This window comes from Festucalex cinctus, chromosome 2 (genome assembly GCF_051991245.1).
Source record: "Festucalex cinctus isolate MCC-2025b chromosome 2, RoL_Fcin_1.0, whole genome shotgun sequence".
Classification (NCBI taxonomy): Eukaryota; Metazoa; Chordata; class Actinopteri; order Syngnathiformes; family Syngnathidae; genus Festucalex; species Festucalex cinctus.
Window position 1 is genome coordinate 26,872,095 of NC_135412.1, and position 27,669 is coordinate 26,899,763.

Genomic DNA, 27,669 nt, shown 5'->3' on the forward strand with positions numbered 1-27,669 from the left:
ATTACCAGCAATTAATTGAGATATTCTAATTATAATATCACACGTTTATAGTATGCATGTTGTATTTAAATACGCATGGAATCGCATTTTTATTTTATGGACAAATTCCAACTTTTAAAGGATGTCACGTTTTCGGTAGGGTCCATGGTCATTGTTTAAAAAGGGTTTGCCAGTTTAGCTGTTGTTATCTTGTCGTACATTTGCCTACCGAGCGTTATCTGTCAGCTCGTCAAGAGGTCACAAGAACATTGAACGCCGCAAGAAAGGAGGCCATATGGAGTCCGCGCATGCGCATTGAGGCAAGCTGTTATGAAACCAAGCGATCCGTAAGTAGTTTTTGGACACTCGAGGTAGAGTTCAGCGATTCTGCTGTATGCCTTCACGCACCCCTGTGGCGGACGGCACTTTCACGCACAGGGGGGAAGAATGCTCCTTTCTTTGGGCTTGACTTAAATATCATCTCTGGGGTGCTACCGCGAGGTAAGACATGCGAAGTATTTCGTTTCAAACCTTCTACTTTTATGAACAGCGCCGCCGCTTATATAAGGCGTGCTCCCCTGACCCGGTTTCTTGTATTGTTGTCAGTCCGGACACGTCAACTTTAGTATGTAATTCTCATTTTTAAGTAGATGTATGTTGTTGTTTTTTTTGTATTTAAACGAAGGACCCACTCGTGTTGGCTGCATGGCCCCAGTTGAACGTTAAAATTGTGAATGAAGTTTGCTTACGGTTCCAGTGCACAACAGACGCATGACCTAGTTTCTATCTGATGGACGGTCACTGCATTTGCGTCTCAACAGCCCCCTTAGATTTGCATTACAGTATGCACACAGTACATCATCGTGGTCGGAAAGTGTATGTTCCACCGAATGCACAAACTGGAAGGGTACTGTTCAAGAAAAAGAATTCGAGAGTGAGGTCATTGTTCAAATCACAATATTTCCAAATTGTCTTTACAACTTCTGTCATTACTGTTAAGGTATTATTACTTAAAACTTCTCAAAGGTTTTATGAATATGAACCGTTCAGAGGTTGACCATGTGTCCTGTTAATTGTTGATTGTGTTAAACCTCATATTTCATTCATAAAAATGCTGCACGTTGCCATACATGTGAAACAGACTCGATTCAGATTCATCAGGTTATTGGCGTCAGAAGGCAGCCTATTTCCTACCAGACTGTTGCTGTCTCAGTTTTCATGTCATTGGATGATGGGTGACAACATGGCAAACACTCCCTTGAAAAATCTGTCGAGTGTTGGCATCCCTGTGATGGCAGGCTGTAAAAAAATCACCGGAGAGGAAGTGTTGACCAGTTTTTATATTTAATTTACCTCAGGAGATGAACAAAAGATCATGAGATGAATAAAACATCTCTATGTATCCACCCATCTTAGCATAGGTCTACCTATCTATCGATCTACTGTATAGTTTTGTATTTCTGGTAGATGATCCTTTATTGCTGCTAACATGCATTTAATACAGGGGTGAAACACGTCTGTCGCCATGACCGAATTTCGTCATTTTAAAAAAAATAATAATAAGAAAAAAAAAACTGGCTTGCATGCTGTGACAGTGAAGTTGTTCCATTCATTTTTGTCAAAAATGTCATATGCCCACAGTTACATGAACTGTTGTCACACCTCATAACCATTAAGCTCACCTGACAGGTGGAATACTCTATTTAGGGACTTTTATTTTGTAGTTGCTGCGGTACTTGTTACATGAATTTTCGTAAATAGTTCTTCAAACCACAACCACACGGTTTATTGGCAGTTGGGAGGGAGCAGGGACTGCAGGTTATACAAGAAAGCGATTTACTTTGTACTTTTATTATTATTATTATTTATTTATTTTTTTACTTGACTAGCAGCTCAGATGAAATTGACGTGGCAATTTTGGTGGGGAGGAAAGTACCACATTGGAAAACATTAACACTGGAGTCAAAAATTGAGATGGGCATGGCATGACGACACACAAGAAAATGACCTACCCTACCAATCGAGATGTAAAAAAAGAGAGAAACAGCTAGGTACTTCACGTGTGTGTAATTTTTCTTTGCTAATAAGGCTGTGAAAAAAAATGTATATATTTTTTAAATGGTATTCAATAGGTCTTTAAAAGTCATAATGCAATGCAGTCATAACTTTCTCAACTCTTCCTCCAGACAAAAATGGCCCCCAATTCCATCCATTGGTTCCGGAAGGGCCTCCGTCTTCATGACAACCCGGCACTTAGGGAGGCAGTTCACGGGGCGGGCACGGTGCGCTGCGTTTACTTCTTGGACCCTTGGTTTGCAGGCTCCTCCAACGTCGGGGTCAACAGGTGGAGGTAAGCCTCTTTTGTTTTTTCCGGTGGCGATTATGCATCCTTTACACATCATCTAGACTACATTAAAGCATGGATTTTTTTGGGCGGGCGGATGGGGGATCTTTCATATAAAACAGTAGCACAATTTAGCATATCGCTTCAGATGGGTATTAAATAACATGATTATTTTAGCGCAGTGGAATGGGTTGGCGTTAATATTTACTAGTACTCGTACTCTTACTCCCACTTTTTGGCATCACTGTCCATACTATAAACTTCAAACTATGGGCTTCTTATTTATGTAGAATGTGCGATTGTGAGAATTCCGATTGTTTCACAAAAACCAAGACCAAAGGCATAAGAGCTCGTCGCTCCCCAAATCTTCGTTCCCTCAAAGTGGGTGTGATCGGAAATGCACTCCGAGCGCACCGCTTCACTCAATCCATTCAGAAACTCAGAATGTTGCTCAAATGTGCCATTCCAGTTCCGAGCCAGTGCATGCAGTTAAAGTAAACAGCTAAGTCAAAGAAGAAGAGTCAACGCCCCAAAAAAAATTCTTGACAATAATATGTTCTATGCAGCCCCACTAGTCTAATTCGGTATTCTGGTTAATATTGCCTTAGTGAGATATGAGTTAAGTAGCAAAATCCAGCCATTTTTATCAAAATCAGAGACAGAAGGCGGCCATTTTGCCACTTGCTGTCAAGTGAGAATGACATCACAGTTGCTCAGGTCTCAACCAATCACAGCTCAGCTTAAAAAACAGGTGAGCTGTGAGTGGTCTTTGCCGAGCCCAGAGCAACTGTGATGTCATTCTCACTTGACAGCAGGTGGCAAAATGGTCGCCCCCTGAGATGGATAAAAACGGATGGATTTTTCTCCATAACTCATATTCCACAAATGTAATATGAATCCAAATTTCCTGTTTAGACCAGCGAGGTTAAATATAACATATTATTGTCAAGAAATGTTTAAAGTTGACTTCCGCTTTAAGATATGATCGAAGCATCGGGAGCCAGACAGCTAATCTGGTAGCCATGTGAAGAGTATCACTGGCGTTCCCTGGCTGTCAGACATGTAAACAAAGCAATTCCAGAAACACAGCAATTGTATTTTTTTTTCTACAAGGAGTTTAATGTATGCAAGAATGTGAGAGTTTGCAGCCACTTCTGTCTGTATTTGTGCTGGACACTGACATGCTGGATGCTGCCCCCTTAGACACATGGTTGGTGTGCTCTCTGCACTTTTTTTTTTTTTCCTCCTAATAACCGTACTGAAAAATGATCTTATAGAATCCATTTTGCCTGCTTTGATGTTAGTGAGGGTACTTGGTGCAACATTATTAACGAATGGCCACAAGATGCTGAGAATTGTGTGTGTTTGCAAACTCGATGCCCAACCATGCCCCTAACGTCGGCCCATGATATCATGTAAGCATTATAAAAAGTCCCAATCTTTTCAGGGACCAAATATATATGTTGTTACTCTGAGTAGCACAAATCCTGAGTTGGTGACCCGGTGATGTTACACTGATTGAAAGTGAATGCACATGGAAGAAATTGGCCTCCAAGCAGGAAATGCACATGCCGGTGCAGATGAATGTCGTGGATGGCATCATGTCCTTGTGCGTCACAGGGGGTGGAAAAAGTAGCATTAAAAATGCACTTTAGTGGAAAGATTAAAGTTCTTCTTGGGGGGTCCAGTCCCACTCACATTCACTATGTCATTATGCCAGGTGGTATCATCACATAACACATTACTACTGGTAATCTAAACTTTACCTTCTTCTAACAAATTCCCACAACAAATTTCAAATGAGATCAGAGATAGAAGTATTCAAACGTACATAAAACATGTATGTAATTCTTCCATATTAATTATTTTAATGGTAAATGGGCTGCTTTTTTATATGCTAAATAATGTGTCGTCTGTAGCAAATCTGAATTCATGTTAGACGTGAGATGTGTGAGCCTGCAAACACACAGAGACAATGAAACCTCTGAAGTAAACTGCTCCAAAAGTGCAAACAATTTGTAATGTAACTAAAAATTCCTGAAAAACTAATACTGGTATGCTTCAAAATAGGGTTGGACGACAAAGGGGGAAAAAAATAACAAACAGTAGCAAATTTCTTTTAAACTCAGTATTCCAGTATGAAGACAAATGCATGAAAATCAGCACACAGTTCTCTTTTTCCTTCTCTGATTTACTGTTTGGACAGAACAGAAGTATACTGAGCCTTTTATACTGTATGAGTCTTTTTTGTTATTTTTTTTTTTATGGAGTCTGCCTGTATTTAAATAACTGAAGCATTGAGCAGCTTAGTACGGATACTGCCAGGCTTCAAGCTAAAATTATTTATTTTCTAGGGCTGTCACAAACAAATCTTTTTGTAATGATTAACCTATCGATTATTATATCAAGTAATCGTTCAGATTGTTCTGCGTTAATTCACTTTAAAACACCAATTTTAAAGTTGAGCAACCGCTGATTCAGCGAATCAGCTCGCCGTCATGTGCGTCACATTTCCGTGTTTACGTTTATAAGCTCTGCTTTGCAGTAATACATACAAACTACCATTTTCTCCATTTTCTGTCTAAAGTGAACACAAACCCTAGGAAACATTCACTCAACACGTCAACACTATTGCTTTGTTTGTACTTTTGATTTTGTTTTGTTTTTTAGATTCAATGAATCCGGGGTTTTTTATACTTAGTTTTTAACATATTATGCATGGATAGTTCTATATTTGAGTGCACTAATTAAAGCAAAACAGGGTGTTGTAAGGATCTGGCCCCCAGGCCTTGAGGTAGGCACCTGTGCAGCGTAAACATTCATCATAATGACATATGTGGAAATTAGTACATTTTGTGAAATGTCATCTCTGTGACTATTGAAGTCATGTTGTTACTTTTCATTTCACCGTCACAGAAGAGTACTAATGATGGTAAATGTGATGATGAGTGACTATAGAACCAGAAATGGAACTTATTCCAACATACAAAAGAATGTTGCTGGTCTGACTCAATATCTGGAAGTTAAATAATTAACTAAATAACAATTACACACACAAACTAATTTAGGAAGCAGATGTCATGTCCGAGCATACAATTAACTTAACTTCAACATTCCCTACATCACTTTGCATACATCTTCCCATTCCCATTCACTTACACATCTTCAAGTCATCCTCAAATGATAAGCAGTTTTACAATTTTTGGGGGGTGGGATTGTTTTGCGAAATAAAACAACTTGTTTGTAAAATTGGTGGATGGATGGTAGTCAACCAAGTCACCAAACAGATTGTGTTAGACTTTGAAGGTTCCATTCTATGTAGTCCATGGCCTTTGTTTGTGTTTATATACAGGTATGCAGTTAGCTCCAAAATTATTCATACCTTGTCCAAATTTTGAGTTTCTTTTTATTTATTTATTTATTTATTTTCTTTTTTGTAAATAGCCTGGAAATGATTCCTCAGTTTAGGACAAGTGAGGAAACAGATGTAGGTTAGTGTGCCAGGAAGCAACGTTCAACTTGTGAGTGGTTATGTGATCGTGACCTACTTGTGGCGAGGGCCTCTCCATGCCGACAGACGCGCTCGCTGGAAAAGGCTGCAGGAAAACATGATGGCTGAGGGAAGTGCGCTTGCTCAACACACCGCCGTCACTCTGTCGTCTGCCAAAATGTGAAAAAGCGTAGATTAAATGTCACATGATCATTCCGGCAGTGAGACCCAGGAGTGTCTGCGCGTTATCTCATCTGCATTTAAAAAAAATGTTTGAAAGTGAAAGAGAATGGCACCAATGATTTTTAACAGATTGGAGAAACTTGTTTATTGTAAGAGGTACAATTTATCATTAAAATCAATTAATTGAACCGGTAGCATTGATTGTTACGCAATGAAAACGATGTTGCATCTGAATTTCTGTTGGCAAGGAATGAGATAAAGTCTTAAGTCAACTTTAACGTTTTATTTCCGGGGCTTCAAACACTTAAAAATAATTCTCAAGTGCTGTTATAGTCAAAAGTAAAGGATGATTTATTTTAAACTTACACATTATTGTGGAATTTAATTTACAAGGTTGGCTAAATTTCATTTTCACTAGATGCACTATATACCGCAAATCAGGGGTGAGCAAACTTTTTCATTTGAGGGCCACATTCAGGAAATCGGAAAGACGCAAGACTTGTGAAGAGAAATTGTGTTTAGTCCTAAAAAAAAATTGTACAAATAATTTATTTGTGCTTTCACATATCTAGAAAAATGCTACAGTATATAAACCAATTTATTTCTAATAGTGGTACCTATTTTTTTCGACAACCTCACTTCTTACTTTGACCATCTCCAAACATTTTTTTTTATTATTGTTTTTAACTGGGTTAAAGGCCATTTTTAATATATGTCCCGGGCCACTGAAAAATGGTCATCGGGCTGCAAATGAGCCCCCGGGCCGTAGTTTGGACACCTCTGCCGTAAATGCACGAGTACCTTGACTGCACCGATGTAGGACATTTTCTAGTTACAAGTCTTCACTTTGTAGATTATTTATTTATTAATTTATGCATCACATATGCTGCTGCACACTGACAGTCACAGAATCAATTAAACTCTTAATTCAAGATACCACTGTAACACAGTTTATTAAGGAAATATATTAAATGAAATGTAATTAAATTCAGCCATTCAGCTTCAACTGTCATATAAACGTGATACTGGTACTTGAAGACCCCCATAAGGAATGTGTTAGCAAACTCATCACCTCCCTTGTTAATATTATTTTAATACATACTGCCGAGTGGGGAGAGACTGTGCACTTGGAACGAGGTTACGAGGCTAAAGGATTGTCTTGTGGTCTGATGGAAATGGTGTATTTGCAACAGCAGATGTAGGACAGAACAGTAAGGTCTGAGGTTTGACGATGCAGTTAAAACACACGCACACACGCACTCATGCGCACGCACAGTGAAACATTATCAGGAAGTGGCTCTCGAGGCACACCACACAAGTGAAACTTTCGGAGAATCCCACACGCAAGAAGTGGTGACGTACCAAACTACATTCACATAAAGTCTTGTGGTTGTGCCCTCAGGCAGACAGCATGTGTTGTGAACCCTCTTCCAACGACCACCTTCTTAACCTGCTATGCAATCTCGCTGCCCTTTTGTTAGTTGATAACGGCAAACTGGTTATGTTTGTCTTGACAGCGTCTCCTCAGGGACAAGCTTATGGACATTGACAAAATAGCCTGCCAGGGCCCTGCTTGATCCTCATGCAGATCAGACACAGTCTAGACTGGTGGTGCTGAGTAGTTTTTGTTTGTAGGTCAAACATGCAGGTCGACGGTTGTGTACTGAAACGCATTCAGTAAACGGTCAGAAATGGTGCTCAAGTCATGTCATCTAACAACCTAGTCATAGTTTGGCGTGGTAAAACTTGAGATGTTGCGTGTGGAGGAGGATGGTGATAGCAACGTCACCAATGTAAATGGCATGGTGACACAGTGTAAGGTGCTGATGAATTTACCAAAGAAGAGAAAGGACCCGCTGTAAACAAAGAATAACATTGAAAGACTTATTGACAAATTATTTTTCTTTTTTTAATAATGAGAAGACAGGCTTCATATTTTCTGAAACCATGCCATGTTGCTACTAAACAAATGTGATTTATACTAGACCAGGGGTGTCAAACTCATATTAGCTCAGGGGCTGCATGGAGGAAAATATATTACTTAGTGGGCCGAATCGGCAAACTAATGGTATATAACGTAAAAAGAATTGCCGTCAATTATACACAGTTTTTTGTGATTTTTGGGCCAACCCTAAATTACGGAGCTCAACTGTAATTATTTATATATATATATATATATATATATATATATATATATATATATATATATATATATATATATATATATATATATATATATATATATAGTTCCCAGAATGCATTGTGTGGCACAGTTAATGAAGTTATAAGGATGTTAATCCCGGCATATGTATTTGTGTTACCAGTAATTGAATCTGTGTCGTATTTAATGTTTGTGCTGGTCTATGATTTTAAAAAATAAATAAAAAAACTAATTAAAAATAAACAAACGATAACTTTAAATTGTGTTTGAAATTACACATGTATATATTTGATTGTGGCTGGCTGATTAATTAGTCCGACATTACAATTTAAAAAAAAAAAATTTTTTTTACTTTACAAAGTCGTATCGCCGGCCGGATTAAACCCCTTTGCGGGCCTGATATGGCGGGCCTGGTATGTTTGACATCCCTTTACTAGAATGTGTTAAAAAGTACTTGCTCCTCCTGTTAAAATGAAATTACTGTGGATACTGACATTTTTCAGTTCATTTTCATTGACCACACCCAAGCCTGATTAACTGCAGACTTTTTCAAGAAATCACATACAGCAAATACACACAACTGAGCTGATCAAATTTATTCAACCAAAAGATGTGAAAAAACAAAAGCAGCAACAAAATGCCATGATCGAAAGAAATTCAAGAACAGATGAGAAGTTATTGACATTTAGTCTGAAAGGGTTACAAAGTCATTCCTAAAGCTTTAGGACTCCAGCGATTCACGGTGAGACCAAGAACGTCAATCTCCACAAAGTGGGAAAGTGGGAAACTGTGGTGAAACTTCCCAAGAGTGGCCAGCCTAGAGAAATTACCCCAAGAGCACAGCGACAACTCTTCCAGGGGTTACAAAGGAACCCATCATAATGGCCACATCACCAAATATGAAACATTATTCACATTCAGTTAGTGTCTATTGCAATACTTTTGCTCACTTGAAAAGAGGGTGGGTTCAAACAAAAGTTGATCTGTTCTGACTTGTTTAACACACAGTACCATGAAACTAAAGCTGGAATTGTGATGTACAACAAAAACAAAGGACGTTGACGTTTCCATTTCAATGCTTATGGAAGGAACTGTAAATTCAGCAAAAGAAAATCAAGTTATTTATATGGACATATTGCGCCATCTCGTCATCAGATTGGCGATCGATAGATTTAGACTCTGTTAAATCACTTATCGGCCACAGAAATCTGAATCATGTAAGCCTAATTTGTACCAATATTAATAAGAATTCTTAGATTGGATTTGCATATTGACCTTATTAGTTTGAGCTAATTGACAAGAATCAATTTTATGATGTAAAAGGACTGACAGTACAAAACAAAATGATTTGATAATCAACACCATACGGAACATGTCAATACAGATACTGACGTCAGAGATTCCTCTATGTGCAAAACACTCAAATTGACAGTACAAGTGACCTTCAGTCTGCTTACAAGTTTTGAGTTTGTGTTGGAGCCTGCGTCCTTGAAAAAGACGGTCAGGGGGAAGTATATGCATTAACAAGACACTTCATCATTGTCAAAATTGCCATTATCGCAGAAGAGCAAATCATGAATATGTGAAAATTAATCCTATTCCACCACCAAGGTGGCAAAATCTTGTGCCATAAAACCCACCCCCAAGTTCAACCTGTTTAATTTTCTCCTCGTCCACCAGGTTTCTCCTCCAGTGTTTGGAGGATCTGGATGCCAGCCTTCGGAAACTCAACTCCCGCCTTTTTGTCATAAGGGGCCAACCAGCCAATGTGTTTCCGCGGCTTTTTAAGGTCAGCTTCTGCTCCAAATAAATGTCCCTCTTGGAGTCTTTGATTTCATTCAAAGACCTGTAAGCATTGATGTGTGTGTTGTGTCTGCATCAGGAGTGGAAGATCTCTCGGTTGACCTTCGAGTACGACTCCGAGCCTTTTGGAAAGGAGAGAGATGCTGCCATCAAGAAGCTGGCTATGGAGGCAGGAGTGGAGGTCATCGTCAAGATCTCACACACTCTCTATGACCTGGACAAGTACGTTGTAAACCTGACACTACTACATTGGCATTCAAAATCTCTTTATTATTATTATTATTATTGTTGTTATTATTATTATTATTATTATTATTATTATTATTTATGGACTTTAAATTCATCAGCCTTTGTCTTTGAAAGCAGTGTGCGCCCTCTTCTTTTGTGAGAGGTACAGCTTAACACTTTCAGGGCTCTATTTTTATGACAAGCCCAAGTCAGGCGTAGCAAGCTGAATAAATTTGCGTGCAGGTGTGTTAGAACAAGTGTTAATTGGAGTGATGGTAGCAGGAACAGTTAAAAAAAGAAAAAGAAAAAAAAAAGGCCAGTTTGTGCCATTGTAGGCGTGAACACAGCCGTCTTGATTCATCACCAATCAAAGTGGCTCCTCTCATTCCCTTTAAAAGGGGCGCATTGATACTTCTTGGCATGGCGGAAGAAGAAATTAATTTTAAAGGAATACAAGACTTATGAAAAACTAACTCTTCTGTGAAATGGTTCATTTCAACTCTTCACTGAATAAATTGTCAATTTATGTTGAGCGATTATGATTTTATACCATTTTTTTTAATGAAGATTTTTTAATTTAAGTACAGTATCGGCCATTTTCAACAGTCATGTGATCATTGTGATGTATCGCGTGCATAAAATACACAATGAATGCTACCTGCCAGTGACAACAAAGCGACTCATGAAGAATTATTGCGTCCGACAGCGGACATCAAAGGTGGAATTACGCGGAGGACTCGCCAAAGATTTGTGTTCAGCCGAAAGCCGGGGATGAAACTGGCCGAGCCCTTCAGCCGGCCGGCTCATAGCATGTCGAAGTTGGGGACCGTCTACAAGTTGCGTGATACAGAGGCTCAAATTACCCGTCAAATCACCATTGACTTTGTTCACTCTGGAAATGTAAGTTGTGGACGGTTCCTAACTTGGACAGTAAACATCCGGGTGACTTTTACTCTGCCAGGCTAGCTAGGTGTTCTATGCTACGATACTTTAGCCCCCATTAGGAACCCCCCCCCCCCCCCCCCCACCCCCCCGCCAACGGTATGTTAAAAAAATTCAGATTAAACATTTTTTTTTAAAGGACCAAATTTAGTGTAAAATCCTTGTGCATCTCACCATTCTTGATCATAATATAGTATATGTCAAACTAGTTGGAAAAGATACAAACAACATAACAGTGACAATATTTATGGTGACGCTGGAGTATCCATTGGGCTAAGGAATAACAAAAAACCCTCATCTAATCCCCCAACGTCTACTTTTTGTCCCACGGCGGTCAGCAGCATCTTGTCAAGCCATGATGAACTGCACCGAATGATGGGCTCTAATTCTTCCCTTACCCACCAGGATTATAGAACTGAACAGTGGCCAACCACCTCTTACCTACAAGCGTTTCCAGACACTGATCAGCCGCCTGGATCCTCCTGAGATGCCTGTTGAGACACTGTCAGAAAGTTTGATGGCCAACTGCATCACCCCCATCATGGAGGACCATGGAGACAAGTATGGGGTTCCGTCCCTGGAGGAGCTTGGTGAGAAACACCACATGAAACACCTGTTGTCACTTGTTTCTGCTGTATAGTTTTATTTTCTTATTGGAAAAAAATAATTGTGGTTCAAAATAATTAAAAAAAGAAGAGACATCCTTGTTTATATGTTAGGGCTAGACAACTAATTGAAATTTAATCACGATTTTGATTTTGGCTTCTCATGCATGATCTTAAAAATTCTAATTGAAGAAAATAATTCAATAATTTTGTATTGATTTAGCAATACCCTATTTTAATACACACCTAGGTATGTTTTTTTGTTGTGTTTTTTTAGCATTAACTTTTTTTTAGTCTGTAAACACACTTTTAAAACGGTGCAAACACATTTTTAAAAAAAATTATTGAGTGAGTAAAATCAATGAATAACAACAATATTGTACAAACAGTAAAACAAAAAAGCAAAACAAAACAAAAAAAACACGACAAAGACCATGAAATGTGACACGTGATGTAGCGGGTGGACATTGAGATGAAATACAGTGGAGCTTCAGAAGCTGTACACATTAAATTATAGGATTTTTTTTCAGATTTGGAATCCATTTTCCGCCTTACAAATGATTTGAAATGGAATGGCCCTTTCACCATTTTAAAAACGTTCATATTGAATGTGTACCTAAATGTTTTAAGTAACATTTTAGCATAGTTGATTGCCATGCAAGTGGAAAAGAAGTTATACAAGCGCCACTCACATAGAGAAATCACAAACCATTGAAAGTCAGCTGGGATGGGCTCCATCTCATCTCACCTGTGACCCTGAACAGGATCAGCAGTAGAACATGGCTGGATGTTCTTTTGTGGTAGCTAAACACCGTTGTGGAATTAAGTCCATCTGTCAGGACACATTTTTGTATTTAAAGAACCTGCTGGTCTAAATCTGACTATTGGATTAATTGTGTGGTAGCTCATCTTCCTCTGAGCTTGCTTGCATCCAGATGTCTGCTTTCCATTCACAGATGGTTTGGCTCAATTGAGAGCAAAGACTTGCCTGCAGCCGTCTGCTGCCTCCACCTGGACCAGTCTGTCACTCTTGATGTGAGGTGTCAGTAAAGTATATTTAAGGTTGCTTCTGCTTGGTGAGCAGAGGTCAGACTGCTTGTCTCCTAAAATAGCCGGAACATAGTCATGCTGTTAGCCTCTGTAAGACCACGTTCACACTTGGCAGCCATCTGCTGCTTCCACCTGGACAAGGTGCGAACTGTGTGCCCATGTGCCGATAGATAGCAGTATCATCATGTGGGATTGGGTTTATTTATATGCACGCCACGTGCATGCTGTTGAATAAGAAACTGTGTCCAATCTTTTGAGTGCTAGTGGATTACTTATATTGGCGAGGTGTAGTATACATCCATTTTGTACATTTATGCTGCAGTCCAGTTGACAGATGTCCAATATGTATCTGATTTTTATCCACATTTTGAAGAGGTCTCATTCTGATGCATTTTCTTTGCTCTCGCTTTGGAATTGTACGTCTTGAGAGCAAAAATTCGGATATAAATCGTGCTAATGGCTGAATTTTTTATTTTATTTTTTTGCAACATCACTCTAGATGCTAGCTGCTATGCAAACTTTTTTTTTTGTTTTTTTTTGCATTTTTTTATCACAAACTTGAGATATTAGCACTGTCTGTAACCCTACCCCTACAGTTTATTATACAGTTAATTGGGAAACTCCTTCGTTGTTGTGAATGCACATTCTGAGGGCTGAGTGCCAAAACAAGTGGTTAAGGGGCGGTATTGGGATTGAGCCTTAAACTGACAATCACGTGCAGGCTCTGTGAAGTGAATGACAAGACGCTCAGCCTTCGTTTCTGTTTTATTTGCAACTGACAGACACAACAGTACTTTTGTCTCGAGGTAGTCGCAGTTTTGCTCATCATTGTTTACTAATGAAGAGCAAATGACCAATTTTGACACAAACTGAGATGCAAACCCGCTTGTTCCGAGTTTTGCCCTGGAACCCTGTGTTTTTTAGATTTCCATTATTTCGAATGGGGAAAATGTGTTTCTAAAGCAAAATAAATCTCACTGTAGTTCCACCCAGTATTCTGGAATGGAGTGTGCTGTGTTCCACTTTTAACCCCCCCAGCCAATCGCAGAGCGGGAGGTGGCGGGGGCGTGTCACTCATTGTCACCAGACGGGCCGGGCGAATTTGTCAGCTGCATGACGTCACTCCCGCAGCAACTTGACAGCACGCACGGATTTTTTTTTCTTCACTCACCCACTCACACAAGCTTGTGTGAGTGGAGAGAAAAAATAAAACGTGCGTGCTGTCAAGTTGCCGCGGGAGTGACGTCATGCAGCCGACAAATTCGCCCGGCCCCGTCTGCCGACAGTGAGTGACACACCCCCTGCTCTGCAATTGGCTGGAGGAGTAAACAACTGTCTGTCGACAGAAACGTCCCACTGTTGACAAAACAAACACAAAATGGCAAAATACAGGCTGGGTGGGGGGGAATCCCCACCACACACTAACAGAAGCCCAGAGGTGTCGATTGAGAAGGAATTCATGGCTATACATCCTGTATTTATAAAGTGCATTTTCCTGAGTGAAAACGGAAGACCCTGCCTTTAAATTTTTTTTTATAAAATGTGCCTTTTTACTAGGTATTACATTGCTGGAGTAATTGTTATTCTTTTATTCAGGCTTTGACACCGAGGGCTTACCAACAGCTGTGTGGCCAGGAGGAGAGACGGAGGCTCTGACCAGAATAGAGCGCCATTTAGAAAGAAAGGTGAGTGTTGTCTTTATTTTTAGTACTATTATTGTTGTATTTGTGATGAAACAGACTTCCCTGAGTATCCACAAAGACAACAGTGCATTCCAGAAAACTGGGAAGTAGGACGTAACCCTTTTGGCGCTTCTCTGGTACGATGTCTGTATTCCAGGAAAATGTACAAAAACTTGGCTGATAAATAAAAATATATAATATAATTTTGTGGCTTAAAAAAAAATAAAAAATCCCAATGCATTTCTATGTGTGTCAAAATTACATGGATTTTCTCTATTCACAGTCTGGCCCAGTCTATGTACGCCACTAATAGTGCGAGTTCACTCTAGATCGTTTTCTCCCAATTTGACAAATAACAACTTTTACCTCAATTGATGTTTCCTTGCACTTCTTCAATTTAGAAGTTCTCAGTTTGGTACAACCCTTTTTCTGGAATGACGTGTCATGCCATGTCCACAAACACACACGGGTATTTATTTAAAAAAAATAAAATAAAAAAATCCATGCTTTTTGTCTCAAGTGAAATTTGAGACTGTTGAATAACATCCCTTTGGAAAATTTGGCTATTTTATTTTATTTTTTGCTCATATTTTTTGGGAAACAGTACTGGATGAGTGATTCTTTGTGTGAATTTGACATTGATTGGAACATTTGTGACATGAACCAATTTTTTTTGTAGCTGTTGTGGTTTTAACTCAAACACAACTCAACTCATTGTACTGTCAGTCCCCTTCTATTGCTGGTAATGTGCAGTTTCCTAAAATATATAATAAATTATTATTATTATTTTTTTAAAACAGCTTCCTCCAGGCTTGACTAAAGTGGCATTGAGCTATTGTATTACAATGCCATCTGGCTTTGCGTTTTGTTGTGGAGATTTATTTCTCAAACCGCAAGGTGGGGAAACAAAGAATACCCGTGCATGTGTGGACATAGCCTTACCGTTGGTTGCTGTGGGATGCTCTGCACCTCCCCTCCCCTGGTTTCCTTGTGCACCTTCCAGGCATGGGTGGCAAACTTTGAGCGTCCGAGGATGAACGCCAACTCGCTGCTGGCCAGCCCAACAGGCCTCAGCCCCTACCTGCGCTTCGGCTGCCTCTCCTGTCGCCTTTTCTACTTCAAGCTCACGGACCTGTACCGCAAGGTGGGCCGTCCTCACAGAGATCAGGATTGTTTTTTCAATTACTGAGCATGAACCATCGAGATAGTAAAATAATAATGTTGCATGGGTGGAGGTGGAATTATGGTGCAAATTAGGGGATTTATTTCCTTATTTTGTATTTTATTCGTTTTATAGGGTGTCCTTGAGGGCACATAAAATTGTAAATTAGTTGTTTTTGCAATGAGTGACAAATGGAAAAAAGAATCAAAATTGCTTTGTCTAGTGCCTATAATGTTGTGTAGCATTTTGCAATGTGCTCCTGTTGTTCAATTTAATAACATTCACATGCCACACCACAAGGGGGCAGTGTTACTACTTTTATGTTTAGGAGGCTCTGGGGGAGAGCAAGTGTTTGGCTGTTGTAATGGTGGTGGAAGCTGAGCGTAATGAAATAAAGTAGACTTAACTTGAAACAAAAGCGGAGTTCTTAGTCCATCTAACACTCCATGAAGCACACTGACTCACAATTAAATGGATGACTTAATTGTTTTTATATTTTAAAACAAGCAGTGGTTAACTATTTGACACTTGGATGACAGTTATGTATGTTGACATTTAGTGTACAATTTTGCTGTGGGAGTTCTCTTTATTTGATCCTTTAGTCTGTTATGAATGCTCAACTTAAACTTTGCTTTCAATATTTTCTTCTCAGATGAAAAAGAACAGTTCCCCTCCTCTCTCGCTTTACGGACAGTTACTGTGGCGAGAGTTCTTCTACACCGCGGCGACCAGCAACCCGCGCTTCGACAAGATGGAGGGGAACCCCATCTGTGTCCGCATCCCCTGGGACAAAAATCCGGAGGCACTGGCCAAGTGGGCTGAGGCCAAGACAGGGTTCCCCTGGATAGACGCCATCATGACTCAGCTGAGGCAGGAGGGCTGGATCCATCACCTGGCTCGCCATGCCGTGGCATGCTTCCTCACCAGAGGGGACTTGTGGATCAGCTGGGAGGAAGGGATGAAGGTAAGCTATAATTGGATGTTAGCCACCTCAACTAACAATTGGATCTGTAGGCTCCTTACGAGGAATTTCTGCAATGTTGTCAGCCAAGTGGAATTGGACCAGTCTAGATTTTCATGCAAGCCTCATCTTATTTACCAAAAGCGTTTGCTTGCATGTAAACCATTTTTAGATGGTGCGAAGCTCAATCTCCTGGTCTCTGCGTTGTGTTGTAGGATTGATAACAGGAGACGGGACTTTTGCTCTTGGTTTACTGCACAACTGCACAACCATGGCACATTAGTTTGGGTGCACACAGACACGGCCGGCCAGAGTGGAAGATGGTCTTACATGATTTGCCTGTGGAGATTAGCTTGCAGTTCTTGATAAACAGCGACCTCCTGCTCTATGTCAAGAACTGTGCACCTCTTGCGCGCCAATTTTAAGATGAATAAGAGGAGCCACTTTAATTACCGGTAAATTAAGTCAGCCATGTTCACAGCCATTTTTAACTGCACCTAGGTGTGTGCGTCTGCGAAAATACCAAAACCCAGTCTAGCCTGCCCCTGCGCACATCTAAACCATGCCTTATGTTTGACTTGCACTGGACATAGCAAATAGAGCCCTTTAAGCTGATGCCAGCTATATTATTTTGCTTTGTTTCTCAATCTTTAACAAAGCATATAGGGTGAAGTCAATTTAGTCCCAACCAGCTTGCTGCATGTATCAAATACTGTACAAAAACCAGAGTTAAATTCAAGATGACAGAGTGCGTACTCATTTTGCATAATTAAACAACATTGCGTATATAAATTCAACACAGAGTACAGTAATATTAAGTGAATGAAGTAAGTATTCTTAATTGACAGACATGGAAAGATATTATTTTTAGAGCTGTCAAAATTGATTAATCAACAAGTAATCAATTGTCAAATTAATTGCCAACTATTTTAATAATTGAGCAATTGTTTGGTGCCGTTTTTTAAATTTATTTATATTATATTATATTTATATTTATTTCAGCATATCAACAGTAATTATTCACCGAATAGGGGAATACATGCTTTTGTAATACACTTTAATGCAAAATTAAAATGCTAAGCTAACTTGTCAGTATTGAATGCAGTTGAGTCAGTCCTGCTCACGTAGATTTGTGGCGCTACAGATCTTCGAGGAGCTGCTTCTTGACGCCGACTGGAGCGTGAACGCGGGCAGTTGGATGTGGCTGTCCTGCAGTTCCTTTTTCCAGCAGTTTTTCCACTGCTACTGCCCCGTGGGCTTTGGCCGGCGCACAGACCCCAATGGTGACTTCATCAGGTGGGTTCCTCTCCTGGCACAGGCCGTTGATGGGAGCAAGTATTCAAGAATAGAGTTCCACTTCTTAATTTCTCCTCAAGACCGATTCTTTCATGTGAACTTGCTGCACAGCTTCAAGTGTGTTTCTTGGTTACAAGTGATGTTTTTTTTTTTCGAGTAGGTTCTTTGTCTCTCCATTTGTCATGAAGTTATTTATGACTTTAAACTGAAATTAACATGCATCACGGCATTGGATTGTTTACTGAATCACAGTAACGAGAATGATTGTTAGGCGATCACTGGATTTAAAAAAAAAAAAGCCCTTTAAATGAAACACATTTGCGTAGCATTTTGTCTGACTTTCTTGAAAAAATGGTTAATAAATCAGCTGGAGCTGCACTCCTGCATGTTTTAATGTCTCCCTCCTCCAACACAGGTGAGAATAATTATCAGGCTTCTTCAGAACTTGCTGATTAGCTGATCATTTGAATCACCCGTGTTGGAGGAGGGAGACATCGAAAACACGTAGGACTGCGGCTCTCGATGACCAGGGTTGCCTGTCCCTGTTCGACAAAATCACTGTAATTGATGTTTGAAATCCATTTCAATTACAAATGGATAAAAACTCAAAGTACAGTATCACATTGAAAAGTTAGGGAGGATCAGGGTGGGGGGTTGCTGAAAAGGTCAATGAGGAAGGGCTTTTGACCTGGGGCCTGTAACATATTACTGTGTATATGCTGCTTTACATCAGTGGTCTCCAACCACTGGACAGCGGAAAGGGAAGAAAGAAGGCATTTTTTTGTTTGTTTTTTTTCTTATAATGTCAGCCGCCAATGGCATCTATTATTTTCCAAAGGGCAATGGAAATATTTGATTATATGATTGTGAATGGTGATATCACGGTGTCCAGTTGTGACCATATTTACTCGATCGGACACCGCGGTAATGTGCATGACGGCCGCCAATCAGTCAAACTTTTTGGCTGAAACAACTTACCATTAAATTAAGATAAATATCTGTGAGTACCATTTTATTTTCTGGTATCATCCCCATATATTGTATACACACGTGCATGTGTGTAAGCATCTGCATCCTGTTGACACATGCCGGCGTATCTAATGTCTCCCTGTGCTTTCAGACGTTACTTACCTGTCCTCCGAGCGTTCCCTGCTAAGTTCATATATGACCCGTGGAATGCACCCGAGTCAGTGCAAGTGGCCGCCAAGTGCGTCATCGGCGTCCACTATCCGAAACCAATGGTGCACCACGCCGAGGCAAGCCGGCTCAACATCGAGAGGATGAAGCAGATCTACCAGCAGCTGAGCCGATACAGAGGACTGGGTGAGGATGTGTAATGTTATTATTAATAATATTCATAATGATAAGATGGAGGGCGGCACGTTGGACGAGTGGTTAGCACGTCCGCCTCCAAGTTCTGAGGACTCCGGTTCGAGTCCAGGCTCCGGCCTTCCTGGGTGGAGTTTGCATGTTGTCCCTGTGCCCGCGTGGGTCTTCTGCGGGTACTCTGGTCTCCTCCCACATTCCTAAGACATGCATGGCAGGTTAATTGGGCGCTCCGAATTGTCCCTTGTTGTGCTTGTGAGTGTGGATGGTTGTTCGTCTCTGTGTGCCCTGCGACTGGCTGGCAGCCAGTTCAGGGTGTACCCCGCCTACTGCCCAGCTGAGATAGGTGCCAGCACCCCCCGCGACCCTTGTGGGGAATAAGCGGTCAAGAAAATGGATGGATGGATAATAATAATGATAATAATACCTTCAATACAAAGCATTAATATTTGTGATGTTGAATATTGAGAGTAACTCTTTCACATTTTTTGTATAATCCTCCTAATTTACAGTGAAAAGAAATTGGATTGTAAATATGAGTTTGTTTGTTTTTTACTTCACATTGATCCGTTCTCTAATGATCAGCAGTAGAACATTGGTAAGTTTTAAGAAATTCATACGTACGCCCAAAATCTAGAGTCAGATATGATAACAGTCTTCACCTCAGCTCTGTGCTAATCGTTGATAACCACTTTGAGACTTCAATTCTAAATATTTGTACGTGTCTTTCAGGCCTGCTGGCATCGGTTCCATCCACCAACGGCAATGGAAACGGAGGAATGATGGCCTACTCACCTGGAGAACAACGGCCGGGGACCAACAACAGCAGCAACAACAACGCTCACCACAGTAAGTGCACGGACACTGTGTTGACGCGGCTTCCTGGAGGACCACCCGCTTCAATCTTCCTCTGCGCTGCCGTTTTAGTTCCTGGAGTGTCGGGCGGTTCTGTCGCTACGGGCAATGGCAGCGGGAGCATCCTCCTCAACTTTGACAGCGAGGAACAGTCGGGGCAACGATTACAGCCAATAGTGCAGCAGCACGGTGGGTCGACTTGACACAACCGAGTTGGTCGACTTTGCTTCCCAGCCGATATTTCCCAGTAATTGTCGAGACATAAACATCACTGGGTTAATTTCATCAACAAAAACTAAACAAAAATAATTTCGTCAACACAAATTTTTCATCGGACTAAAAGTAGACTAGACTAAAACCCTCATTAATAAACAATAAGTGGGACTAAATCACTATACATTTTCGTCGAATAATGAAAACAAGAGGAAAATGTACTTCACTTAATAAAACTGGACTAAAATCTTTGGACGTTTTAGTTCATCAACAAAAACGAGACAAAAATGATAGGATTTTGTAAAATCTTGTCTCTGCTAATCTGTCATAGACGTGGCACTGTCACGTGACACACAGCACAAACACGTGGGACAGACAGGAGGTGAAATCACGGTGAAAGGTTTTATTAAAAAAAAAAAAAAAAGTAAATTATAGTTATAACTTAACATTAATTCAATGTTCCAACAATAATGTTAATGCGACTGCTCACTAATGCTGGCTAACTCACTAGCTCATACGATGGAGCCATAGTCGCCACTGTAATTGTGTGTCAAGTTGTTTTTCATCAAAAAGATGAGAAAATTTAATGTGAAATAGTTTTAGATCGGAATAGGTTCAATATAATCTGCTGACATAAAAATATACAGTGGCTGACAAAAACTACACTAATACGTTGACAGTTTTTGTTGACTAAAACTAGACAAAATTATGTTTTCTTGGACTAAAATGCTTGATTTATAGTGGTATGAGGTTGACTAACTGTGATTAAAAAATAAATATAAAAAAATAACAAGTGTGACTGAAATAGTACTAAAACTGAGACTAAATTAAAAAATGGCAGACAAAATTAACACTACTCGTAGCATAAAAATTATAATGAAAGTATTTCTGAATGGGTTATGTAATTCCTTAGCAAACTTAAATTAGTAATTAACAAAAATTCCTTAACAAAAATAAAATAAAATACAGGTTTCCAAACTTATTAAATTTTACCTCAGCACTCTAAGGTGCACAATAGTGAAAAGAAACACAAAAACATGACTAATATACATTTTTAATATACTAACTGTACATTTTCCTGGCTGACGTATGTGTGTGCTGTCTGCTTAGCTATTGTATTGTTTTCCGTGTAGTTACGGTGTTTGGATGTTCTACATTTCAGGTTAGCTTAGCAGTTAGCATTGATTGGCCATCTCCTCCTGTTCTGTTCTCTTGGCTGGTGTGTCATAATGAGCTACTCCTTGTCCTGCTTTCGTGATAACGATTTTTGTCAGACGTGTAGCTTATTTTTGCCATCATAGAGGTGAGGATTCGTGATTCGTTAGCTGTGCTAGCTAGCCGGCCGCAGCTGTACCTATTTGTCAGTAAAGGTGGGCCTTGAAATTTTATTTATGAGACAAGTTAATTTCCAAATCAATGAGGTTGTGCTTAGCGCCAAGTAAAACATTGAGCAATGAGTCGTGAGAGTGAGACTTGTTTTTCGTTTTGACATGGTATGTGTAAACTTTGATGTTGTCTTTTAGGTTACCATGCAGTGCCAGAAAACAACACAGTGGTCACCAATAACCGACTGTATCATGAGTTTGCTGTGCCTCAGCACCCAGGTAGGATGATGATGATACATATTGAAGGAAATCAACATTGACTAAAATGCTGACAAAAGTATTATGACAATATTTTATTTTAACATCACTTGTACTCTTATGTGGTGGTAAAATAAGTCTTGTACATTTTTATGGAACATTTGGTCACATTACGATTCGAGCTTCCACTGTAAAATAACTTAAAATAACCTTTATTAACTCCTTTTCATTTTCGATGACCCCTTTCCCTCCCCAATGTTTATCTTCAGGACTTTCTCACATCAGAGGCGGCATCACAGGAAAACGCGAACGGGAGATAGAACGTGAGGGTTCGGGGGAGGAAGAGCCGTCGTCCTGCTCAGGCCACAAGATGCAGAGGCAGAGTGCACAGGTCAGTTGGGAGAGTGCAGGCTATTTGTCACACGTGACATCAGTGAGACGACTGATTGCCATGTGGAATCAGAATATCAAAATGGAGGTTTCATCCTTAACTTTCCAGCTGATCCACAAATTCTTCTCCTGGAACCAATGCAACAAAGACCTAATATTTTACACAAACAAGTGGCAACCTGATCAGATGACAGTTGAGATCCAGTATATGTGTCTGAACAATGGTTTTAGCTAGAGCTGTCAAACGATTACATTTTATAATCTGATTAATCACATCTTAGAATTTTGATTAATCACAATTAATCCTTTAACTAAAAGGGCTTTATAGCAACATTTTTTTCCAAATTTAATGAGCACCTGTTAAGTGTTAAATCTTTCACCGTAATGTTATGAGGACGTCTTTGTGGCCAAAATTAATACCGCGATTAATCTGCGTTAATACATGATTAATGCAATATTTTGTGTGGTTAATTAATTAGTTAACGCTTTACTTTGACAGCACTTGTTTTAAACATGTTGCTTTGTACAGTTAAATTAGAGCTGGGTGATTAATATATATATATTTTTATTTTTTTATTTTTTTATTTTTATTTGCGAGTGTATTTTTCACTGATTTTTCCAACAAGATGATGATTTAAACAAGCAAGTTTAACCCATTACAAAAAACAAAACAAAAACTTGATAGCTGTCTCTAGTACTTGTAATGGGCAACGGAGGTTGTTGCTGTGCCAACAATTATTAATAGCCAGGCCGCCATGCGTGGGGGTGGGGACTTGTATGCAAATGTGCCGTTGCTGTGCTCACATTGAGAGATCCAAAACACTAATAACTATGGAAAATGATGGTGGTGAGCATTTGTGGTTTTCATGAGAAGAAGGAAAAGGGACTCGCCAATTTCCAGTTCTAAAATGTTTACATTTCACATACGATGCTTAATGTATGTACGGGTTGTTGGTGCGAGATAAACCTAATTCCAAAAAAATTGTAGAAGGGTTGTGCACGGACGGTACGAGGAAGAAACTGTTACATGTTGGTGCAATTCTGGATTAAGGTGCACATTTGTATTTCACTTTGTATTACCTTTTTATTATCAGTACCTTGTTCCCATCGCACCTAATAAGGTGCAATTATAACAGATAGCTAACATTCATGATTACACAAATCTTGACACACATTTGTCTTCAGGATACATTTGTACTCGTTATATTTTGTAAAACTGGAACAAAACATGAAATAGACAGAATAATATGCAACTTGTAATAAGATGTTACGCTTACATTGGCATTACTTGGCTAACACTGCACCGTAGTATGTTAGTATAAATTGGGAAGTAGAATAGGGTGGAATAAATAAATAGAAATAATTATGAAGTTAACCAAATTCAATTTAATGCATGCATGCATATATGCCTATGTTTAATCTTATAATTTTTCCTTGTCCTGCTTTGTGTTCTGCAGACCACCTAAAGGACGGCAGGATGCGTCGCACGAGATCCTCTGTACCACACACGTTCTCAGTTAGAAACTCCCAGGGTGAACACAGAGGTGAAAATGTGATTCAAGGCTCAGATTTACCAAGGGAGGCTGGTGACCTCTGACCTCAGTAGCTTACAGACCTGAAAAAAAAAAAAAAAAAACATCAACAAACAAATCACACCTATTTATTTATTAATAGAACTAAAGCCAAAAAAAAATCAAAATATTTAAAAAAAAAAAACAACAACTAGGAAATGTGCCCCTTAAAATCTTCACATGTGAGCACAATCATTTTGCGGCCACGTCCATAATTATTGTATAGAAAACAGTTTTTCATGCATATTTCACGCTGTGAACATTATTCCTCCTTGTTGCAGCACTGGTGTCAAACGTGAGGCCAAATTGTCTCCACTTCTAATAACTTTTAAGATTTTGCTTTTTTTTTTTTTTTTTTTTTTTTGTAACTAATGCCCCTTTTAAAATAGATTGAAAAAGAGCCAAATGTTGTTTTAGTTGGTTCTGATTCCAAAATTATCCATCAAATTGTTGTGTATATGTGACTGTATGAGGTGATCATACATTTATATGAGTTCACAGTCACAATAGCCCTCCGAGGGAAACTATAACAACAATGTGGCCCTTGACAAAAATTAGTTTGACACCCCTGGTGTAAGGTGATGAAATGTTTATAGAGACAATTATATTTGGAATCATTTCAGTTGAATTATGTTGATGTGTATTATGTTTGCTTAATATAATAATGTATTGTGTTATTGGCAGCTAAAAGCAACCTTGGGTTCCGAATGGCAACACACAGTTTCCATTGGTGACCTTGAAAAGGTGTTTACAACGTGTTGTCGTTTAGCTAGTCGGATCAGATTAAAAAAATGAGACATGCCAGGTATTGATAGACAACACTGTATATTAGGCCTTTGTATCTGACTGGCCTTCAATGAAGTCCAAATACAATGTAAAATGTGTGATGCTTTTATTTTGAAAGTTGTGCTTTTATTTTATGTATCGATGTGGACGTCACAAACGAGGTAGCGAGCCAAGCAAGAGCTACAACTTGTCTGCAGTGTTGCCACCTTAGCGACAGTTTCACTATATTTAGTGACTTTCAACAATTTTTCCCTAAAAAAGAGAATATCTAAAATGATAATGAAAATCTAAAGTTTCACATACTGTATTGGGTGTTTTATAAGTCATCACTGTATTATTATTCATCACTGTCCATCAGATTATACTTCCTATGGGAGTCCTGATAAAACATCAATGCGAGTTTTCTAAATGCATTAAAAATAATCTAGACAAAGTTGAGGTTAGCATGTTGGCTTGGCCCTCAGCAAGCACTCCAGTTTGCCATGTGGCCCCTACCACAAACCAAATTTTCCAAATAATAATAATAATAAAAAAGAAATCATTAACTTTTGCCAACTCCCGGTGATGTAATTTTCAAGTGAGCATGAGCATTTTGTAGATCTTTGCCGCGTCACATTTCCACCTCAGTGGTTCCCCTGACGTTGTTGCTAAAACGTTCTGAGCCTGTGCGACATTTTCAACGACACGAAATGGTTCACAGTCCCCCACTTGCTAACTTTTCAAGGACGAGGGTCATCTCCAAGGTCCTATTTTTTTTATACTGTTTCATATAAAACAACCAAAAAAAGAGAAAAATAAAGACAATTTGTGTTTGAAGCAAACATTCCTCACAACCAAGTCCAACCTCCCAATGAAGGACGTCAACAAGGCGACTTTGTGACAATTGATGTCCTGAGTGTGTTGCAAACTGCCATTGTTGGAATGGTGCCTGAATTGAACTAATAACCATCACAAACATGGCTGACAATCGGGTACCTGGATGGTCTGTGAATACATCGGAAAGTCTGCTGTGGTTCGGAATCAAACCCGAGAATGTACACATTTCCCCTTATAGGCTGCAAGCTGATGTTTATACTGCACAAAACATGTTTCATGCTAATTCAGCAGGATGTTTCAACATGGCTGCTTGGTGCCCCAATCTGCCGTCACGTATGGGGACGAGATACATTGGATTCATAGGCCAGTGCCTACAATCAAATTTACAGTTTGGTTCACAGTTAAGATTGAGTGTGTCTGTAACCAGAGGCCAACATGGGCCAAAAGCATTATTGTTTTTTTTCCGTCAGGTTTATTATCATTGGAGCTGTCCTTAGTTTGGTTGAATAACTTATATGCTAATGCTACATACTAGTCTAATTATCATCCATATATTCAACACTGAATATTCCAAGTTAGCCACAAACCCTTTTTGACTGGTGGTTTGTTTAAATTTTATCCAAAGATGCAGATTGGGGCGGCAGATTATGTGGCGACTCGCAGACTATTTGGGGTTTTTTATTGAGTTGGAGACACAATCTCTTTTTTTTTTTTTTTCAGGGTGGGTGTAAAACTATTGTGTATCTGTATAATAATTCTGTGTTCTCTTGAGAATTTAAACAGTTTTTGTAGCTTTGATCACACTGAAAGCAAAAGTAAATGTTTTTCTTTTAGTTATGTCATCTTGCTGCCCAGTATTGCACAACGGTGGAGGAATGACGCTTACATCCATTTCATTTCACCGGTGGCTTTATTACTGTCTCGCCTGAAATGAGCTGGAATGTGGCGTGAAATTCCTCCACCGATGCCGTCGACTGTCTGTAAACTGGCGCTTGTTGTCTGTCCTGCCTCGTGATGATATGTAAGGCCTTGTTTGTGATTAATCGCTATCATGACAGCAAATAAAAATGGTTTCAATTTCAACTTTTTAAGTTTTGGCAGCTTAACGATGCATTCGGATGAATGGATGACAGAAAGATGAAGTTTCTTTAGCCAAGTATGCACTCATCAGCATCCAGGCTTAAAGTAAAAAATTAGATAAAAGCACAAAGGAAGATAAAAGAGCTAATTGTTGAAGCGCCTCACAGTGGCACAAGCGCAACATTACACATTACTGAGTACATACCTCTCAACACCCCCCACTTGTATTCAGGTTGTTGTAATTTAAAGAAAAACAAAAATACAGAATGAATGTGGACCTCTGTCTTACACATTTCAAACTCCAAAAATAATACCTTCAAATTTTCTAAGTTTCAACTTGGTGACCAGCTTTGTCACTATATCAGCAATCATGTTATCAGTAGGACAATACTTCAAAGTTTCTCTCCCATCATTCATAGTAGACCTGATAAAATGGCATTTTATGTCCACGTGTTTACATCTCTGACTGTAGACTGGATTCTTGGCAAGAGCGATTGTCCCCTGATTATCATCATGCATAATCAAAACATTGTAGTTACCTTGTTTGTTATTTTCATCAATCTTAATAGAGTAGACCCATTTATATACTTTGTTTGAGATAGGATAATATACTAAATATGCTGGGCTGTTTTTATCATATCCTACAAAAAGTCACATTTTGTATCTAGTTTTCATTTGTCCTGTTTGAATGTGTAACATCCATCCATCCATCCTTCCATTTTCTTGACCGCTTATTCCTCACAAGGGTCGTGGGGGGTGTAACATACAGACCCACATTTTTGCATTTTGGCCAAGTTTGGCTTCTTGTCTGTTGACAGTTGCTAAGGAGTCTTTGTTGTATGTCTGTTAAAACATCTGTTGCGTACCATTGCTGCAGTTTGTACTGCAAAGTGCCACAAGTATTTAGGTAGCCCCCTTTCTGCTATCATGCATCTACGCATCTCGAAAAGTGTGCGCCAACCTCTCTCCGCAGTCCCGTTCTGGTGTGGGGAATATGGGGCTGACGTTTCATGTCTTATTCTATTTTTCCTTAACTCATTCACTGCCAGTCATTATAGAAAATTTTTACATTTCCAATACTCACGTGATATTACATTCAATAATTATATATAAACCGAATCTACCAAATAACAGAATAGACTCCCTACTTTTTGGGAAAAATG

The 27,669-nt window shown here is 39.4% G+C and overlaps 1 protein-coding gene across 1 annotated transcript; it reads left to right on the top strand.

The window, feature by feature from the left end:
* Positions 1-302: 302 nt before the first annotated feature.
* LOC144014319 (cryptochrome-1-like) lies at positions 303-26,509 on the top strand. The gene is made up of 14 exons (XM_077514068.1): positions 303-480; positions 2,166-2,329; positions 9,838-9,946; positions 10,040-10,182; positions 11,536-11,720; positions 14,382-14,470; positions 15,471-15,611; positions 16,282-16,593; positions 17,735-17,886; positions 19,007-19,209; positions 19,945-20,061; positions 21,804-21,884; positions 22,133-22,254; positions 23,711-26,509. Exons 2-14 carry the CDS (start codon positions 2,172-2,174, stop codon positions 23,717-23,719), a joined length of 1,821 nt encoding a protein of 606 aa, XP_077370194.1. The 5' UTR covers positions 303-480; positions 2,166-2,171; the 3' UTR covers positions 23,720-26,509.
* Positions 26,510-27,669: the final 1,160 nt, after the last annotated feature.

Coding starts and splice junctions, on each gene's coding strand:
- LOC144014319 (XM_077514068.1), top strand. CDS start 2,172: ATGGCCCCCAATTCCATCCATTGGTTCCGGAAGGGCCTCCGTCTTCAT. Junction 10,183..11,535: donor ACTCTCTATGACCTGGACAA/GTACGTTGTAAA, acceptor CTTACCCACCAG/GATTATAGAACTGAACAGTG. Junction 16,594..17,734: donor GCTGGGAGGAAGGGATGAAG/GTAAGCTATAAT, acceptor GTGGCGCTACAG/ATCTTCGAGGAGCTGCTTCT.